This window comes from Cornus florida, unplaced genomic scaffold, assembly GCF_030987335.1.
Source record: "Cornus florida cultivar Cherokee Brave unplaced genomic scaffold, ASM3098733v1 CherokeeBrave_3.0.0_Hap2_Chr11, whole genome shotgun sequence".
NCBI classification, from domain to species: domain Eukaryota; kingdom Viridiplantae; phylum Streptophyta; class Magnoliopsida; order Cornales; family Cornaceae; genus Cornus; species Cornus florida.
This window is the reverse complement of record NW_026775581.1, coordinates 67,723,576-67,745,769: the sequence shown is the minus strand read 5'-3', so window position 1 is coordinate 67,745,769 and position 22,194 is coordinate 67,723,576. Positions and strand designations below refer to the sequence as shown.

The window sequence follows — 22,194 nt, the reverse complement described above, 5'->3', positions numbered from 1 at the left end:
TTTTTTTTTGGTTTTAATTTCTGTTCTTTTTTTTTTTGGGGGGGGGGGGGGGGGGGGGTTTTAATTTCTGGTCTTAATGCCCAGGTTGAGTTTTATAAGGCACACCCTTGTGCCTTTCTGTACTGTAATGTTCTACTTTACCTCAGGAAAAAAAAAGAAAAAGAATTTTCTCTATTCTATTTTGCTTTATAAGGCATGCCCTTGTGGCTTTTTGTACTATAATGTTCATATCAATTTCTACTTTTGTTTTTTTTTCCCTGTATTTTAACATCATCACTCAACAGGTAAGCAAGAATTGTGGGTTCAACTAGGTCTTGTAGTGAAGGTATGATTTAATTCTTTGCTTTGCGCATTTAGGATTTTAATATTTAGAAAGAGGCTTTCAATCATCATTCAATAAATATTCTCAAAATTTTCACTTTTTTCCTTTATTATTATTATTATTATTTTTGGTTTTTAATTTCTGTTCTTGATGGCTCAGGTTGAGTTTTATAATAGAGGGAAGATTAGGTGTGATATCAAATGGAATCAAGTCTGCAACGATACCATGTAAGAAGGGCTAAGGACTTAAGTCCAAGCAAGAGCGAAGGTGAGGGCGGTGCCCAAAGCAAAGCGGAGTTGCCTCTAGACTCCGATTCACATAATTGCTCATTCATTCTATGATTTTTCCAATCCACCAACAGAGGAAATGCATGTTCCCAACAACAGATTTCGAGCGCCTGCCTCCCTTTATGGGCCAGACCTGCCACTTGAAGTTTCTCAATCCCCTATCATACTTTCATTCGGCCTGAGTGGCTACAGAGTGAATAAACTGCTTAATAACAACAAAAGGAACATCGACGGGGAGAGTCGATCAAGAAAATTTAGAATGACTGATTCATTCTTTTTGGAGTATACCCATAAAAAAATACAAGTCATCAAAACCACAACTTCACTAAATAAGCAAAACCCACCACAAGTTACACCCAAAAATCCAAACAGTATTAAAAATAGAGCAAAAACCACCATTCTCTCAAAAGCATATCTTAATAAAAATAATTCAGTTTTGTGATAACCAAAAGTAAATACTAACGACCCATTAAAAAGAATAAAAAAAAAAAATCAAGTCAAACTTTTATACTTTCATCCAACTACCAGGGCCTAAAAATATCTCCGACCATATCAAAAGGATGCTTAATCTCGACGCCTTTTGCCTTCTGCACTTTGTGTGGGGTGGGTAGAATGTGCCTCCTACAAAATATTTAGCTATTGTTATGACAAACTTGGCACAAATAAACAACTAAAAGTTAAACTGTATGCATGATTACCTGAAGTAGTTGAGTAAAATACATATTGCTCTGCCAATTTGTTTTCACACCCAAATTGTCATGCATAGAGATCATCGTCGCAGGATTTAAAATTCGAGCTTGAGTTCCTTTCTCAAAATAGATTTACTGTTAAATGTAAATAAGATGGTAATTCAACACTGAAAAATCATTTTGAGTAAATAAAAAGGAACATTAAGGATTTTCTATACATGATTTGGTATCAAGGTACTAAAATCTTTCTCCATTTCGATTGGTTGTTGTAAACTGCCTCCAAAAATTGAAGATTCCTATATACATTAATTAAAACATCAGCTAGTATTTTTACTCTAAATAATTATAATAAAAACTAGTAATTTAGTAAGAGTGTTTTACTTGAGTCAAAATATTAGATGCTTGAACTCCATAAATGCGCAAAACAAATAATTAAATCATACCTCCACTACAAGACCTAGTTGAACCCACAATTCTTGAATGCGTGTTGAGTGATGATGTTCAGTGGAGCACGAGAGGAAAAAGAAAAATAATCCAAACACGAATTAGATATGTTTGCTCATTGATTGATGATGTTCCATGAAGGTGAGAAGAAGAGTGGAGAGAGAGGAGGGTGTGGATTTGCGAAGAGCCCTAGAGAGAGATGTGGACGTGGGTTGGGAATCGATGAAAGAGGAGAAAGAAAAGAGTTACCCAATTAAAACGGGTCGATCCGACTTTCTTTTTCTTTGTTTATTATTTTGTTAATTTTGTTATAAAAAATGACGTGTTATATTGTTATTAGAACACGTTAGAGGTGAGTAGGTTGAAGCTACTCACTGGCAAACAGCTAAATATTCTCCTTATTTTACCGACTACACTGTCTTGATGCGGCAGTTAGCAATTGAGATAAGTATCTAGAAATGAAATTTTGTTGTTTTAAAAGCCGACAAGAGTCATAGTGTTGGACTCTATTTACTGGAGTAACTAAAAAACCGATCGATTTTTGTAGCATTACTTTGTTACAAAATACTGAGATGCCCTTTGTATAGGTGGGTGTCTTCATGTTTGTATATGACTGGGAAAATAAAAAATAAAATAAAAATTCAAACGATCATGTATCTAACATCACAGAACAATAAGGAACCATGTGAAACTACAGTAACCTTCAAGCTTGAATCAGATCTTCTGTATTTCCATGAACCAAAAGAATCACAATTCATTGATTTCACAATAGAAGAAAAAATATCAATGGCATGACAAGGGAAAATGGATTATATTGCTGATCAGAATACATCATAAAATGGAGGGAAACTCCCCAAGCGATCTTTCAAAATCTATGTGAATGACTTATAAAATGTTGCCTGCAACCAGAGCGTTTGGTTAAATTCTGACTAGTTTGTAAGCATCTACAGCACAAACCTCTTCAATCATCAAAACTTTCTGAGGCAGCCAGTATCAATTTTCAGAAGAAACACCGCTGAACTCTTCCCGAGTTTACATCAAACTAGCGTCTCAGATGGTGCAGGTAAAGAATGGCTTCTACAGCTATATACATACCTGTTATCTTGACATTTATTATTGAGATGAGCCAAATCATGCAGCTGCACATATAGCCCCTGAAATTTAAAAAATAAAATAAATTCAGTTTGACCCGACCTTGTACACGAGAATAAATTATCATGCCGAGGAGGGGCAAGAACAGGCACTTCTGTCATTGTATGAATGAGTAGACTTTCACGTATAAATGAGTAGTCTGTCACCCAAATGGGCAATAGAACAACAGAACTTCTTCGCAATCCCAATTATTATCAATCTTGGTTTCTCCCCTCTTCACCTGAAGTCACTAAGAAAAATTTAAAGGAGGTTTGTTTTCCATTTCTGAGAAGGAATCTGCCATGAGTTGGGCATTCAGTTGACGTAATTAGAAGATTAATATTATTATGGTGTTAATTTCTAGCAGATAGAGGAAGGACATAGTATTTGTGCAGGCACATATACCCCACGTTTAGTCTTTTACGATTATCATTGATGTTTATTGAATGAATTAGTTCACCACCTTAAAACCAAACTAGGAGATGCTTCTTCAATCATTCTAATACAGACCCTGCCACTCAACTGCTGTAGACCCCCTAGGAGACGAAAGGTGCCATGACATTAAGTGAAATTTTTACTGTGGGATGGCTTTTACTGAGGGAATCATATGGGCATTAAAAAACTGAGAAGTCGGCATAAAGAAATTTGACAAGTGTCACCGGAATAGTGTGGAAGAAAGTAGTACAAAAGAGAGTGATAATATCATTTTTCTTCTTCCCAGAACTGCTTATACATCCCTGTAAATTGGATTTAAGTAAACGAGACTGGTGGAGATCAGTTGGGCAAGAAAAACTTGTGGTGGTGGGGGGATTGAGGTGGGTGGGTAAAATGTGGACCCCTTGCACATCCCCACTTTAGCAATCACGTTTATGTTCACCTCATCTTAAACAGAAGACACAGCATGCTGTAAATAAAAAAGGCCCTATGACCGCTCTTTATTATTTTTAGAGTGAAAATCAATCAGCGTGTGAGAGAGAGAGAGAGACCTGGCGACCACGAATTGCAGCAAAATTTCCCTTCATTGACATATTTCACATCAAGCCCAACAAACCATGATCCAGCACTGACATCATCATGGGCATATGTTCGAAGCATTAATCTGCAAATGGAAGAGACAGTCAACCCATTAACTGCTTTGTATGTCTGTAATTTTATGTTGAAAGCAAAAAGAAAATTATTATTAAACAAAGAGAAAGGTGACCTGTTCATTGAAACAAATTGAGCTAGCGCTCTTGATATGGCATATATTTCACCAGAAGCATGTCGGAAGTATCTGCGCATTGAAAAAGTCACTTTTGTATACCGGTGGCAAGATACGCATAAGAACTTATATTTAGAGAACAAGGAGCTGCAAGAAGGCAGTTGTATATGACGATGCAGATTGATTTATGACTTCTGTAGAGTGAACAGTGGACACTTACTGTCACGTTTTTTTGGGAAAAAGTGCATCTCCAAAATGATTTCCAGAACTTTTATTCTACTGTGTTTCAAGCAGATATGAAAATAAACAAATCCTTTAGGGATTGTGTTCATAATTTCTGAATCCATCAATAATTGTATATCGTTAGAGCAAGATGGACATTGCAATATGGCACCTTTATGACAAGCTGCTCTAACACTTATCGATGACGTTTGTTATGGGGAGAAGTATATTTCCAAAATGATTTTTAGAACTCACATTGTTACTGTGTTCCAAGAACAATATGAAAATAAACAAATTTTTTAGGGATTGTGTTCATAATTTTTGTTATGGGGAGAAGTATATTTCCAAAATGATTTTTAGAACTCAAATTGTTACTGTGTTCCAAGAACAATATGAAAATAAACGAATCCTTTAGGGATTGTGTTCATAATTTCTAAATCCAACTATAATTAATTATCATTAAAGCAAGATGCCTATATGTCAACTGTTCTGACATTGTAATATGGCACCTAAACCAGCCCTGTCAATGGATTCCTGATTTCTGCTGTCAATTTCTAAAATTGGGAATCAAAAGTAAAAATTGTGTTAGGGATTGTGTTCATAATTTCTAAATCCATCTATAATTAATTATCATTAAAGCAAGATGCCTATATGTCAACTGTTCTGACATTGTAATATGGCACCTAAACCAGCCCTGTCAATGGATCGGATTCTGATCCGAATCCGATCCATTTAGTCGGATATGGATGGAGTAGCAAATTCGAAAACCCAATAAGGATCCGAATCCGATAATCCAATAACTTAACAAATCAGATTTGGTTTAGGGTCAATCCGATCCAATTAATTACATATTATAATTCTTTTTTTTTTATATTTTTCAAATATCAACCACTTGATTTGTTAACACTCAATGAAAGAGACTGATGGGTATAGAATCACGGTGTTCTCACCTGCATAGTTATAATTCTCTTAATGTTTACCCTTTACCTTCAAAAATCAATACACAGCAAAGTGAAAGTTACAGAAAGGCTCCGGAAAAACGACGAAGGGGAGGAGAGTGCAGAGCTCGTCGATTGGCCACTGAAAATCTTGCTGGAACCCACGCGTGTGAGTATTTTGTTTGCATACCCTCTCCTTTTCTTTCTCTTCTTCCTTGTTCTTCTTCTCCATTAGAAGCCTTAATTTTATTTGCCCTAAATTTCTTTCTTTCTTTCACATTATTTCAAATTTTTCCCATCATCTTCTTCTTCTTCCCCCTCCCCCTCCCCCTCATCTCTCTCATTTTCCTTTTTGGCTCTTTATGGTGATTTTATCACGTCTCTTTATGGTGATTTTATCTCACCAGTACAAAAAATTGTTATCCTCTTTGTAGTACCTTATAACTGAAAAATATTAGTGTTGGTTTGTTAAACCATGCCAGGCTTAGATTTGGTTTTTACTTTGTTTGATTAGTAAGAGGAGGGAGATAATTGTAATCAATTGCTTGATTTGTGCAAAATTATAATTTTAACGGATCGGATCGGACATCCGATAAAGTGTGTTTCGGATAAGGATTCATTAATTCAAAATCCATTGGATTATCGGATTGGATCGCCTATTGTGCTTATCGGATTCAAATCGGATCGACTGTGATCCGGCCCAAATCCAATCCGTTGAAAGGTCTAACCTAAACTACCTCCATCTATTTCAAAAAGTCCATGTGTCAAAAGTTCCTCATTTCAGAAGATCATCATGAGAAAACGTCGCCTGCCAAACTTTCACTTCCTGCAGTTCCATCTAAATAATTCTCCAAGTAATAACCTGACAATAATCATTATGCCTTTTCCTCTTGCGATTCTTTTTGTTTCATAAGAACTACATGGAAATCATGTGAGATGTTTTAGCCATGTGCTACACAGATCAGCACAATAATAAAAAGGAGTAATCAAGTTGACACAAGTCCATTACCCTTGATTTAACCCATGATGGCTTTACAAAGAGTCCACATGAGAAAATAAAATGGTATAAAGGAGTGGGTGATCCAAGTTGAAAGTGCCAAAAGAACATGGGGAAGGACGTGTAGATTGCGCTTGATTTTTACACAGTGGCTTTACAGAGACTCGACTGGGGAAAGCAAAGATTAAACTTGTTGAGTTGAATTTCAACCCCCCACCCCACCCCACCGCGGCGCGTATCTAAGGTGTAATATTGTGATTCTATGTTAGGGTTTTTACAACAGTCACAGCTTCAGTTGTCATTTATGAATCTATTATAATTTTTCTCTTGTTACGCCAGCAATGGAATAATGTGCAGCTCATAACTAGTAGGAAAGAAATGGTGCAACACCTAACACCCCAATCTCTTCTGTCTCTGTGAATGGGATTCACCTATGCGTGTAATGATTCCAATTTCATGATTTGTAATGATTCCAATTTCATGATTTTGAGTTAAGGTTTATGTTGGTCAGAACCAGAGTGTCTATTTGTGCATGGCACAACTTTGTCTCAAACAAGGCAGCATAGTGCATCTTGTTTGTAGTTCTTCAGTTTTATAGAATCAAGAATAAAATAATGACTTCTTAACTAACCACATAACATTCATTCATAAAATTTGCTGGTTTACACTAGTTCTACAATTTATAACCAACATTGAATAATCTACATCTTTTATCCTAGAAAGAACATGTCAACTCATTATTCAATAAAGTCATTTGTTAAGCAAACCAGGACTGCATTTCCAAGGACATCTTGCTTGCTGCCTAAAACCGCACACTGAAGCAGGACTGTATTTCCAAGGACATCATTTGCAGAGCTAAATTTATAATTAATTATACTCCTAGTTCGAGCATTATTTCATCTATCTTATTTAAAGGCATATATCAAGCCCAACTTTTATTACTAGATGAATATTGGACTGATTTCAGTCAATCAAGTGTCATTCTAAGTTATGGCTGGACATTACCCTTATTTTAACAACTTAAATATGGAACTTCTAGGGCCTAAGTTCATTTTCATAACAGGTAATGGTACTGTGGAGATTTTCCAATCAGAAAGCAAAAAGAAATGGGCATAGCACTATTGCAGAATGATACGTCTTCTAACTTACAGTAGGCTACAGCTACGCCACTGACTTCATAAGAAAATAGATCAGATGATCATCTATCTTTAAACATAGCCACAAGGTGAATAAAAGGAAGGAATACTCACGATTTTCCATCACCGAATTTCCACCAGTCTGGTTCATACCATTTCTGAGTCCTGTATAATTCAAGCAATAAACAGATGATAAATGAAATTCTAAAAAAGGTGGCAAACTTATAAAAATAAGTAATGAAATAAAACATTCTAATTAGACTCACGGCTCAGAGAAAACTTCGCCTGATTTCATACACCCAATATAAAGACGAGGCTTATCCAGATGTGAAGTAAGCATCGCTCCCAAGGCATCTGTATAACAAAGAACAACTAAAATAGATGAGAAATGGACTGTGATTTACTACCTTTCATAGCCTCCATATTATTGTTCGACATCACTAGCAATTGGTTATTTGGTCCTATAAACAAAAATAATAGGAAATCAATTATCTTATAATGTTAAAAACACAATCAATTAAATAACGGGTTGGACAATTGCAAGAGCTGTTTTTTTTTTCCAAGACTCTTTCAAGAGGCCACAATTATATATAGTATCGTTTGTTGGAGATAAATGAGTAATCACAGCAATTTGTCTATGAACAAAGTATAATAGGAACTAAATTATCTACAGTATGGGGTTATTTCGAGAAACTGCTTTTGAGTTTCTAGACTATTTCAGTTTTAGTCAAAAGCCTGAAGCATTAGAGGAACTCTGGTAACTATCCTGCCCTTTTGGAAAATGAGGCCAAAAGTCCAACTAGTATTTTAATATATATAATGGCTAAAACAAAACAAGGGATTCATTTCATGAAAAAAAAAAAAAAAAAAAAACAAAAAACCTGTTACAAGTGCAGTTTACCCACACTTTTTTCCCATGATAGGAAATGTTGATTTCTCGTTCATAAAATAATGAAAACCTATATATATCTATGCAAGCAAGTCTCCAGAATCATCAGAAATTGAGCAGAAGAAGTGCAGTATGGTTTCATATGCCACATATACAAGACGACTTAAGAAAACTAGAAAAGATAATCACAGAAAATAGATAGAAATTCAATGCAGTTTCAAGCTACAAAACATTTATCCTTTTTTTCCTTTTCCTTCAAACCGAAACAAACTCATGCAGAGGTGAAATAAATTAACACAGAGGCACAATATTGTTCCTACTAATCTAACAAGATGGACCACATACCAATAGTGACATAAACATCATCATTGACCTTAGCATAAAACTCAGCATCCCAGTGCTCCACAGCATGAGCAAAGAACAACTTTGACTTTTTTGGTTGCTCCTCAGGGGACTCCACATGATCATTCTGTTCGAAAAGAAAAGAGAAAAGGAAGTGATATATTTGATCCTTTGAACAAGAATAACTTTGAAATTTCTGACTTGTAGCCAATACGATCAAAGACATAGCAAGTTCACTGAATACATGCAAATATACATGTCAGGAGAAAGGAGAGAGCCGCTGATAGTTTGATTTGTGGGAGGCTGTGGATTGGCCTAGCGTAGTAGGTCCTCATATTTCCAAATTCAAATAGTCAATCTCAAATGCTTGGATATATTTTCACAACAATTACTTTCTCCAAGAAAAGCAAGGTATTAATAGTTTCATTTGGTTTTTCCAGAATATATTACTACGAAATCATAGCTTTTTAAAATATGACTGTTAAAAGTGGAACATACAAGTATAATGAAGTCATTAGTCCGCTGATTTTCACTGTCGATGTCCCTGTCCAAATTGTCGCCACTATTTGCACTGCAAGAGAAATAAACTTAATAAAAATACAACCACCGAAAATGCTAACATGTAATTTTAACTCTTCAAAATAAAAACCTTTTTCCTATGACAAATCGTACAATTATGCCCTTTTCATGCTCCAGTTTTTTAAGAGCTGCACCTGCACATATTGGATTCAAGATAGCCATGTTGAGTAAACAAATTAGAGAGAGGGAGCAAGATCCTCTATATAATTAAAAATGTCTAAAACAGAGTTTTAGCAGTAGAAACAATCAACAAACACCCCTCAATTTATAAATTTGAGTAACTGATAGAGAGGACAAGGAGATCATTTTTCAGAATATTAATCAGACTTATTTTTAGGTATCACAGCTCATTTCTGTAATTAAATTTGAGTATTTAAAGGAACTTTATATAGAAAATTATGCAGACTGTGAAAATCCAAAACGAAACCAACCTCCGCAAGTCAGTTTACAGGTATTGAGACTTAAATTGATAAATAAATGAATATATATATATATATATATATATATATATATATATATATAATACACAATTGAATATTGACACCAAAGTAAATTGTAAGGTGTTAGAATCCCGAGAAAATACGATCTCATGATCCTTTAAAACTAACCATGCCATCCAGGCAGCATTCAAACTACTAATCGTATAACCTTGCCTGTGGTTTGCACCACCAACCAACCTATCTTCTGAGGATAGTTCAATTGAGAGCATTCTTGTAACTACCCAAAAGATGGTGAACTATGCAAAAGAAGGGCGAAGCTGAGAAAATACTTGTGAGGCCCACAACTATACTTATGTGCAAATCATTTGTTTAATTTAGGTGTATGGGTGAAAGATTAATTGAACCGTCTAGTAGCTAGTTCCCTCCAAATTGTTCAACAGAATAGCAAGGGACTGGATATGAGTTACTCTAATGTGAATTCCCACAATATAGTTGAGTACAAATATAGTTTCAGTTACCAATATTATTTTAACGAACCTCCCATTTAGCAACCTCGTAATTGACTAATGACACTAAGACAATGCCATTATCTAGCGATGGGCGACATTGATTGAGGGTTCCATGAGGATAGACTCGGTCTGTGTTAGGAATGTAATTGTTTGTCTGCATATTTCGTATCCAAAAACCATGTTATCAAGTTGTAATTTTTGTTTAAGTTTTGAATTAGTTGATTCAAGTGTCAAAGAGTGGTAGATCTTCGAAGATGCCATACCTGAAGATGCATAGATATGAGCACATAATTAGGCCAGGTAAGTTGAGTGTGTTTGTAAAAAGTGTGAAAGTTGGTTGAAGTTGTTCATCGTGTAAATTTGACCAAGTGTTTTACCAGTAAAAGGTTGCACTGGTTTATTTATTTCTTGTACCTGCTGTTAAGGCTACTGGATAACAAGAAGTATGTTTGATTTCAGAGAGCAGTTGTACCAGTAGTGAGAATTCTTATACAGGTATAATAGGATTTTGTTGGAATTATTTTTGGTCCAGAAATCTGTTGTATCGCTTGGGCCTTATCTTGTCCCGATAGAACAAGCTTCTGGTTGAATTTGTTAGTTCAAGTAGGCTTTTGTACTTGTAGTAAATTACCTTGTACTGGTGGAACCTCCCCCATTTCAACTAGGACTGTGAATTCTAATATGTCTTTGCACCCAATATTCAAACTCTTAAGAGACATCTACCATCTATTTTTGAAGACTTTTGAGTTTTCAACAAGGAAGAGAAGTCTCTATGTGTGGAAACTCAGCTAAAACGTTTTTCAAAGTAGAAGAGAAAATCAGAGACCTTTTTGAGCTGAATTTTCTGAGATTTATTTCTTTCAATTGAAGCACAAACTTTTACGTAAGAGTGCTAGTGGTGTATTGTTCATCCCTGATTGTGAGTATTCGAGCTATACTACGGAGCGTATCTAGAGCAATCAAAGTAGCAGGTTCATTCAGATTCTTCAGACGTACTTGTGGAAAGAGAAGGTAATTGATTACTAAGAGAAGCGAATCATTGTGAGGTAGTTGTGTTGGCGTGGATCAGTGTCGTTGATAATTCCAAAGGAACTTAAGTCGGAGGAAGCTGAGCACGGAGATACAGCTTCAGGTGATTTCAAAAGCACTGGAATCGGCAACTCATGGATAGCAAATCCGAAGGCACTAGAACCCATTGTACTCGTTCTCTGGTTGACTGAGACGGCTGGTCTCCGTGTTCTTTTTCTCGCTGAGGTGTTCCACGTAAAAGATCTGTATATTTCTCTCTTACTCTTTACTTTATTGTTTTCATTACATGTGTGATTGATTGATTTAATAATTGAATAAAATTATCCACTCGGTAAAATAAAATTTAAAATCAATCAAAAGATAAAATAGACCTATTCACCCCTCTAGTTCTCTAAGCTTCCGTTGGCATTACTCTCAAGTGGTATCATAGCTTACCATCTGATATCCTTATTTCCTTTGGTATAAACCTAACATTTTGCACATTGTTTGCAACAAATGAGTGTCCTCATGCTAAGAACCCGTGTAATCATATTTGATAATCCGAACTTTCGTCACTGCACCGACAATGTCTCCCAATAACACTAAAACAAGAGAAGAATGATTGCATTATAGTATCATTATTCATACTTAACTAGTACCACTTGAGATTTATATCATTAAAGTGGACGTGACAAATAGACTACATTTTTCCATGGGCATATTTTAAATAACCCCTTCATTAATCCAGTAAAAAATCGACACATGGTTTTGAAAAAATAAATAAATAAACGATGTCTATTGTAGCAGTATGGGTCATTATCTACGCAATCATGCAAGGAATAAAGGATGAAACTCACAAAAAGGAAGGGTATTCTACCAGTAGGCATCCATGCCTTACGGATCGCATCTCTGTTGTTCTTTCGGCCGAAATTTGTAATAATTCCTACAACAGCTAGAAGCTTTTTCTTTGTATGAGTCCCACTATCTCCTAATAAATACTTTGACACGAAACCTTCCTGTCTAGCTTTAGCCAGCTCCATCTCAAGGGACGATAACTTCTTCTGTTGTTCCCTGGCAAACAAAAGATGCATCACTATTCCCCTAAGATAACATATAATTGTTAAAAAGTAAAAAGGCACCAGATTCAACATACCTGCAAGTAATGATTTTCAGTGTGTCATCAACAGATATGGCAGATTGCCCCTGAAAATGGAAAATCAAATGTTTGAATTTTCCAAGGCAAGATCAACTTACAGATATATGGAAGAAATGGTGCACAGATGTATAAGTAAATGACAACTATCAAATTGGCCTCACATCAAACGCTGCACATACCAAGGAATCGAACAACTTATTGCTTTGCTATCCTCCATAAGCTAAGTCGGGGTCTTATTGTGAAGATTAAAAGACTAAACTATTGGATCGGTTTTTTGAAATCTGGGTAATTTTTAAGGATTGGGTTAAATTCAATGGGCATATAGATAGTTTTTCACAGCATTGGTTTGCATATTCAAAATAGCAGCGTGAGAGCCTAGGTTTTTGCATAGCAATTTGACAATCAAATTAAGGAAACATAAAAACAAACTCAACTGAATGCAAATTACTACTACAGATATGTATTTGACATTGGCACCAAAAATGATTACACAATATTAATTATAAAACCTAAGCTATAAGGAAATGTCACTAGACTTGCAAACAAATGAGGGATAGTAACATCATACCAAAATTAAAAATAAAAAAAAATAAAAAAATGTACCTGACCAGTTCTCTTATCGAGTTCTTTAATTAAATAAACCCTGTTCTCTGCATCCTGCCATAGCCTACCAACAGTACATATATCATCCAAAAAACTTTAGTTGACTATACAAAAAATTTAAAATAAAAAACAAAAATCACATAAATTTTCAAATCTGAGTAGTGGAGGCTGATTAGACCAGGGGATAGTTACAGATAACAGATAAATTAAGCATAATAAGTAAACAACCTAAAAAAAAAAAAAAAAAAAAAAAAAACTATTCAAGCAAATGGAGATTTATATCTATACACACACAGACACACAAGTGCATGTGTAGAGAGGGGGAACTGACCGGCCGGCGACATAAAAGGAAGCCATGGTTGCGAACATAGAGAACAATAGAGCGAAAATTCGAGATCGAAAACCCGAACCAGAGAGCTGATTATTCGATGCCCGGCTATGCATTTCTTCTCCGATGCGGTTCCGATTTAGAGAGAGAAAGAGGTGATGTAGAGAAATTCAGGTGATTTTCATGGAAGATCGACGAGAGTAGTAGAATTTTGTTAATTTTGGGAACAAGATAGATCTATTTCGATTGAAAAATCGATCGAGCTTCGAAGCTAAATCTGCCAACAACAACATGTAATAGAGAGATTCTTTGCAAACAAACAACTGAAACTTTGTAACAGCAATTAACAATTAATATAAGGGAAGACCCGAAACGTAACGGACTTTTATTAATTGGCACCAGAAGACTAAAATGCCCTTGTTCTTTATTTATTTTATTTTATTTTATTCAGCAACATAACAAAGTCACACCCAATTGACACCCACTTGACCTTCTTTGTATTCTTCGAGCGTAGTAAATATGATAAATTTTATATGGGCCGGTCCGATTAATCATGAATGAATGAATGAATATGTAATTAAAATAATTAATAAAAATTTGACAAGACTTACTTATTTAGTAATTAATTAATGTGATTACACAAATAACTTATAATTACAAAATCAGTGCTAAATAAGGAAAATAACTTCTTTTTTATTTTTTTTAATAAATTCAGTTACCTTCTCTAATTTTTTTATTTATTATTTTTCTTATTTTGTAATTGAACTGTGTGCATTTGTAATTGGACCACACCGCATTAACAATCAATAAAAATAACGTAGTCATTAATGGATAAACAAGTTTTGTCAATAAGAATACGTAGGCAAGTCTTGTCAATAAAAATTTATATAAAAATTTATATATTTCTAATATAATTGCTTAGGTGTCCAACAATAATTGACGTGTGACATGAAATAACTTCTCTAGAAAATATTGAGAATCACAATTTTTTTTTTGGTATAGAAATAAGATTCATTTTCTCTACCTTCGTCTTCACAACCGACTGAGATCACAAGACTACAATAGATAGGAGACTGGCCGTTAAAAGAGATACGTGAAAACACATTCCCGAACATTAATTTGTTTGGTTAGACGGGAAATTTAATAGAAAGTGAAAGTGAAAAAAAGTGATGTGAAAGAAAGGAAAATCAAGTTTTTATCGTGCATTTGGTTAGCAAGAAATTTTTTGAAGAAAGTTGTAGGAAAATATTATTTTGTTAGTTTGGATCGCATGAAAAGAAAAAGAAAATGATTCTAATTATCAAAAATACCCTTATAATTATAAATAATAATAAAATAAATAAATTTGAGTTAGACTAATATTCTTTATACTTAATTATTTATTTTAGTAAGCAAATAGTGAAATATGAAATAAAATAATATGTGATATCATATATAATTTTTTGTATTTTTTTACAAGGACTAGAACCCTCGAATTTTAAGTATCAATATAATTGACTAATTTAACTTGTGTTTATGAAAAAATATTGATTATTATTAGTACGAAGAAATTATGCTAACTCTGTTCTATTTTTAACAAAATCTCGAGTCATTGGATGTATTTTAATGAGTGGAACACTCTAGCTAATATATACATATATGTATGTATTATTATTATATGTTGTCTTGCGATGACATGGTTTATGAGATAATAGTATTATCAATTGCCAAAAATTGAGCAATTGCCGCCATCATCGAAAAATAATGAAAAATAATAATTTAATAATGGAAGGAAAAATTAAATTAATTTTACAGACACACGTAAAATTACAAACAATTAAATTAGTAATAGACAAATTAAGTAATTTACAGAACTAGGAAATCTTTCATTTTCAATGAAGTCTATCTAGTTTAGACAATAGATATGGGTGAAATAGGAGAAACAAAAAATGAAGTGCACAACTTGAGAAAGTTGATATTCGTATGTTTTATGCTTGAAAAAATTTAAGAAAAATTTTTAGATGTGAGAAATTTACATTCCCCAAAATCTTCACTTTCCAACTAACCAAATTACTGAAAAAAATTAAAATTTTTTCTTTTTTTTCCTTTCTTGCTACTTCTTACTTAACCAAACGGACCTAATGAGCTATAACTCCTAGTTTTATGGAAACGTCTTCATCCGACGCTACACCGGTGCCTAAGAGGTGATGTAATCCCTTTATTTTTTGTAGGACCACAATCGTGCCCTACGAATTGATGTAAGCCCTTTATTTTGTAGGACCACACCGGTGCCGCTGATGTCTACTACAACATATATAATAATTAGATACAAATCCATGAGCTCTAAGTTCATCTTATTGCCATTATGTGAATTTAGTTTAGACACGATCGTTAAAAAGAGAATGATTAAAATAATTTATTTACTTTAAACTCTGTTCTCCCTTCATCCAAAAAGAAATTTCGTAGTTTTTCTTAGATGTTGGAGAATAAGAATTCACTCTCCTATTTTTGAGGTGTTTCATAATTTTAACCTTTCCTGATTGTATTTAGAGTTTGAAAATATTTTCAAATCAGTTAAATAAATATTTATGTTTTGTTTTTATTAGATTTCGTAAATCTTGATGGAGAATAAGTATTCACTTTATTTTATTTTACAAGGTGTTACAGGGTAATTTATACAGACCTTCTCTATGGTTTGTCATAATTACAGACAGCACATTTCATGTTTCGAAAATTACGCAGACCTCCCATACTTTTGAAAATATTCTACACGGACCTTCCTTATGTGTAACTGACCGTTAAATACACTAACAGACACGTCAAATTTACTTAAATGCCCTCAATTTTCTATGATAAATGACTAAAATACCCATATAAATAATATATTTTACATATATATATATATATATATAAATGAGATGAATTTACTTATGTACCTAACCATTGTTTCCAATGGGATATAAGCCCAACTCCGGTGAGCTTTTGATTCAGTCCGAGTATTACAGGTGGCTAAAAATAGTTACAGAGACCTTGATTTGGCACCAAATTCTCATCCCTGAAATTCAATCCAGGGCAACTATTATGATTTATGTATGAGAGTGAGGTGGAGAAAGACAGGAGTGGATTTTTTGCTGTAACTGACTGTGAGCATGGGAATTGTGTTTCCGAGCAGAGGGCAGAGAGGAATTTGGTATTGTAAGATTGATGACCGGGATTGAAATTCAAAACTAAAAGTACACATATAGATGTGAATCTTTTCAAAACTTTCAAATAAGATTACCATCTGATCGTTGTTATTAATTTATTAAAGGATTTTCCATTATATCCTTTTGTAAATTTCTTCTGTTTAATCTATTAGTAATATATCATTGGACTTAATTCATGTTTGAGTCTTTATTATATTACAAGGACTTAATTCCAATGAACTTCTCTTGGAATCAAGGTGTTATAGTTGTCTACATCTTGATGATGACCATGGAATAAATTTGCGTGTAAAACAAAAGATCCCAAAATCACAGATCCTACGTTGAATACTATCATGCCTATTTAGTGAAAAACAAAAGATCCCAAAATCACACTGCCGATTCAATCACCATTAATGCCGGCCGGATCATACATTCACAACCTCGCCGTCACAGATCACAGATCCTTGTCGTCGCCGTCGCCGTCGCCGTCTCACAACCTCGCCGTCACAGATCCTCACCGTTGCTATCTCACAGCCTCGCCGTCGCCATCTTACAGCCTTACCATCTCAAACCTACCACCACAACCCGTCGCCGTCACAGATCCTCGTCACCATCACAGATCCTCGCCGCCATCACCACTGACTAAACCAGACGAAGGCTTGACACACACACACATATATATATATATGCACACATACATATATATATCTTTTAAATATAATATCTAATTATATAGACAAGGCTATTTTCGGCATTTCATAAAAAATAGTAACTGATATCATCATTTTCCGTCGTTGACTGCCGTTGACTCTAACGGAAGGGAGGTCTGTGTAGGATATTTTCAAAAGTATGGGAGGTCCGCGTAATTTTCGAAACAAAAAAAATGCTTCCTGTAATTATAGCAAACTATAAAAAAAGGTATGTGTAAATAGGGATGTCAATTTTTACCGCCCCGCCGTAACTCTGTCTCGTCCCACCCCGTTAATAACGGATATGGAAACACGTTTTATACCGTTGGGGCGGGCATGGATACAAATTTTGTACCCGTCGCGGGTCACGTGGCAGGTAAGGGTTCAGTATACATATCCTAGGAGCCCCGCCCCGCCCCGCTAAGCATATATATATATATATATATATTTGGTATTAAATTTGCTTTTGTTTTGGTTATGGTGGAAGTTGGAATTTAGAACTTCTTGTCATTTTGTTATATTAAACTTTTATTTTTGTTTATTATGTTATCTAAATTATATTATGTGCATGTTATTTTTTTTATTTTTGTTGGGATACATAATTTCATTTATGTTGTGCCATTCTCAGGCTTTCCACATTCAAATAGCAGAAGCTTAAGTTCCAAAAAGTGGGAAAAAAATTTGTTAGTGGGGCGGGCACAGGGGCACAGTATTTCCCAACGGGACGGGGCTGAACATGAAAATCCAACCCGTCGAAGGTCTCAGGGCGGGCATGGACTTGCCAAAAAATAAAAGGGATGGGGCAGAATTTAGGAAAACCCGCTCCAAACCCGCCCCGTTACCATCCTTATGTGTAAATTACCCGTTACATAATTATAAATTTGTCAAATTGTACTTAGATTTCAAAAATATTTTCAAATCAATAAAGTAAATATTTATATCTAGTTTGATTAGTTTCGTAAAAGGACAATACGTTGAGTGGATATTTTGAAAATCTTTATGTTTTGCTACAAATTTTTTTTATTTTTTATTTCAGAATGTTGTTCGTTTGTTTTAAGAGTCTAGAATGACTACTCTCCGCTGGCTCTTTTTGCCTTGTCGCAAAGGATGAAGAATTAGATAATGAAAGCAGTATTGAAAGACTGAATTGAAGAACTGAAGTACTTAACTTCATTAATTGGGAAATGAATGTAAAACTAACTCCGACAACTAGGGAAAAAAAAAAAAAAAATAGACTCTGTAAACAAACATAAAATATATTTTTTAGAAAATATTTATTTTTTTTAAGTAAAATATTTTTTTTATTTTTATCTTTCGGTGTTTGGTAAAGGTTTAGGTTAAAGTCAAGTCCATTCGTGAGACATGTAAAATAATAGTTTGCCGAAAATTGATGAATAATTTATTTATTTATTTTTTTATTTTTTTATTTTTTTCTTCATAAAAATATTATGAGAATCAAACAACATAAAACACGGAAAATATGTTTTTAACGCTCAAACAAAAACAATAACAAGTAAATGTGGTGTTGATATGTTGTGTTGAACAGGCCTTCAAATGTCTTTGGTCTTGATGTCCAAAGTAGCATTTTTTTTTGGAGGTTATACTTTTAATATATGATGCACAATCTTCCACTTATGCTCCTTCCGATGGGAAGGAAAAAAAATTGAATATAAAGGAGAGAAGAAATGGTGACTGAGGGAAGAAATTAAGCGTTTTCTTTATTTTGTTTTTTTTTATTCGGTTGAATGGAAAAAAATGAAAAAAATTGACAATTTAATTTGATATAAATGAAAGGGTAAAGTACACTAACACCCTATGAGGTTTGGCATAAGGACAGATAGATGAAAGTTATTCTATTTTTGGACATTCACATCCCCTCAAGTTTGATAAAATAGGCAAAGACACCCAACAATTGTAAATTGACTTTATTACCCTTTGATATAAAATTAACAAATGCAATTGACTTAAATATCCTTACCCTCTTCTCTCTTTCCTCTCTCTCAAACCCTAACTCAAACAACTACTATAATATATATATATATATATACTGTCTGTATAGACACACAACATATACATACTCATACACATATATATATCATCACCACCACTACCACAAATCACGCACTCACATATATCAACATCATCCCTCAACGTCATCATTATCAATTCATCATGGTGACGAGCAAGGAAGACAAAATTACCAAAAATTGGAGCCCGATCTTGATCTAACCCACAATGGCGCTCAAAATTGGAGCCTGATCTTGACCTAACCCACGACGACGACGATGTGAGACAGTGACTTCAAGATGACGGCGGCGATGTGAGACGGTGGCTTCAAAAAGGCGACGGATTCTTCCCCCAGCAAAACCATGAAAAAATGGAGCCCGATCAAATTTGTACCCACGGATCGACCGTAACAGAGCCCCGCAGCGAGCGAAACATCAATTGCCGTTGAAGATGGTGAGTCGTTAGTCGGCCGGTGGTTGGAAGGTGTGGAGGTGGTGTCATGGCCGAAGCTTTCGGGTCTGGGTTAGGGGTGGTGGTGACAGTTATATGTGTGTGTATATATATAGATATATTTAGTCGATATACCAACCCTAGTTTCAATCTCGAAACTGTTAAGGTTCCTGTTTCTGTTCGCAAGTTTGATCTAGAAAACTTGTCTGTGGCTTGATTTCATATTTTGCTCTGGATATCATATTGCAGCCCTCAGTACTAGACCACCTTTTTCATAATCATCGGAACAACAAAGGATTTGGTTAAGACAACCAATTTGGGATAGTACTGGCCGATTAAGGCAACCAAATTTGGGCGAAACAACAATGTTTCGTTCTTTCATTTCACCACTTATATTTTTAACCTGAGGATCCTCTTTCCATTTCAAATGGATTTGCAACCGATTTCTATCTTTGTTTAAAAGGGTAAAAGGACAACAAGATATATCTATATATAGAGAGAGAGATGAAAAGGGTAATTTGGTCATTTAAATATTTTAATATTTTATAATTAAAATTAATAAATTAAGGAAGGGTAAAATAGACTTTTCACATATTTTAAGGCTTTGTTTGGATGAGAAATTTCACAAGGGGGTGTGGTTGTCCAAAAATGGACTAACTTTCATCTGTTTGTCTTTACCCCAAATCTCAGGGGGTGTCTTTATACTTTACCCTAAATGAAAAAATAAAATTTTAAGTTGTTTTTATCATTAAACCCGTCTTTACCCCAAACCTCAGGGGGTGTCTTTATACTTTACGAAAAAATAAAATTTTAAGTTGTTTTTATCATTAAACCCATCCCTTACTTCATTTATGAGATTTATTAAATATTTATGAAGGGTGTTGTAGTAATTTAAAACTTCTATAATAGAGTCACTTGTTTCTCTTCTATCTTTCGCCCATAAGGTAAAAATTTGTGAAAGAAAAAGAATGAGTCATCCTTTCTATTATTCTTTTTTTCTATATATCATCTCTACCGAACGAAGAAAATTTGTTCCTTCCTTCCTATTTTTCTTTCACACACAGTCTTCTATGTGTTTTGAAATAACAACTTCGAATTGCTACCATGTTTTTCTATTTGCTCACTAACTTCATGAGCGGTACCTTGTCCCCTAAAATTTCTCCGGACTTGTTGCATGAAGATGAGGTGGTTACAGCCAACTTCCAAAATTTCTTGATTTTTCTACGCATGCTTCTTCTATTTCGCAAGAGGTGTGACTTTTTTAATAAGTCAAGTGTCCACTTTTAACCAAAGACTTTGTGACCTAACTGTATCTCTCACTATAACAAATAGTTAGGTATAGCAGCAGACATATATGCTATTAGAAGCTTAAAAATGAATCAACCAATGCTTCGTCTTCCAAAGCCCTAACCGACAAGCAGAAGATCGAAGAACTCAACCTCCCGAAGCAATAAGTGATTCGCCGCCTCCGATTCTTGAAACAACATGTGAGTGAGTGAGTGAGTGGGTGAGAAGAGAGAGAGAGAGAGCGAGGAGTTGTATTCCGGCACTCTCATGTGTTGAGATGGAAGAGAGAGAAAAGAAGCTACTCAACAATGTGTACAGGGGCATGTGACGTAAATATATTCTATTAAAAATAAATTATTCTTTTTGACGGTACTTATTTTATTTTTTAGAAGAAGACAAAAAAATTTGCTACTTAAAGAGATAATTTGTAGCAATTTTACATGACTGCCCCTAAATGTCTGCTGCCATTTTCATAATTTCTTGTGGTATTTGTGACTTGTGCAAGTTTGCATTAAAAATAACCTAGATGCGTGGTGAATATGTTTTACTTGCTCTTTTATATAACTTTTACTTATTTTAATTTTATTGAAATAAAACTAAAATTAAACCCATAAAACAAAAATAAAGTTTGAGAGATGACATCGGGATTTTTATCGAAAAAATATCGACCGGTGAAAATCAACCAATTGTTATGGAAAAAACCTCGTGAACTATGTTGTCAAGAACAAAAAGATTTATTATGTTTGAAGCAAATACAATGAACTTTGACTTAGGCTCACACCTTATCGTTCTATCAAAAACATAATTGCTGACAATCCCTTACTTTGCGACTCCACCGTCCAGCAACTCTCGACCTCAGACTTTTTCTTAATATCTATAGAAGGATTATTAGTAAATCAAAAACATTCCACAAATGTTTTGACCCATTCAAAGTGTGATCGAATCGTCCATTTTCTTCAATTCTGAATTTGATGAAGAACAATTAAAATCCTGCTTCTCGGAATCTCTAAATCTTTAATTATGCTCCAATTCTGATTAGTTAGATAACACCACTCCTAAATCACTCTTGTGTTTATGTGTGTGCTCTCAAAAATAAAATCAGAAAATCAGATTAATCTTCTGAATAAAAATTCATCTCAAACAATTTTCTCAATTATAAATATATATATTTTCAAGCCCTCAAAGTTTAAGTGAGAAAACATATATTTATAAACTTTTGAAAACCTAATTGAACTTAAAAAAACAATTCAATTTCAATCATGATCAATATAGCAAAAGTCTATCCAAAATAGGAAGTTGAAACATAATAGGAAACAAAGTTTTGTAGGACTTGAACCGGTTCAAGTCGGATAAATATTTTGAGAAAATGACATTGA

At 34.2% G+C, this 22,194-nt stretch overlaps 1 protein-coding gene across 1 annotated transcript; it reads right to left on the bottom strand.

Annotated features, from left to right (window-relative positions):
• Positions 1-2,439: 2,439 nt before the first annotated feature.
• On the bottom strand, positions 2,440-13,557 carry LOC132283990 (hydroxyproline O-galactosyltransferase HPGT1-like). The gene is made up of 12 exons (XM_059786055.1): positions 13,225-13,557; positions 12,894-12,957; positions 12,288-12,337; positions 12,012-12,205; positions 9,248-9,311; positions 9,097-9,169; positions 8,602-8,725; positions 7,634-7,721; positions 7,482-7,532; positions 4,075-4,146; positions 3,860-3,972; positions 2,440-2,896 (listed from the first exon to the last, which is right to left on the bottom strand). The coding sequence occupies exons 1-12, from the start codon at positions 13,335-13,337 to the stop codon at positions 2,874-2,876; spliced, it is 1,029 nt and encodes a 342-aa protein (XP_059642038.1). The 5' UTR covers positions 13,338-13,557; the 3' UTR covers positions 2,440-2,873.
• Between the last annotated feature and the right edge of the window lie 8,637 nt (positions 13,558-22,194).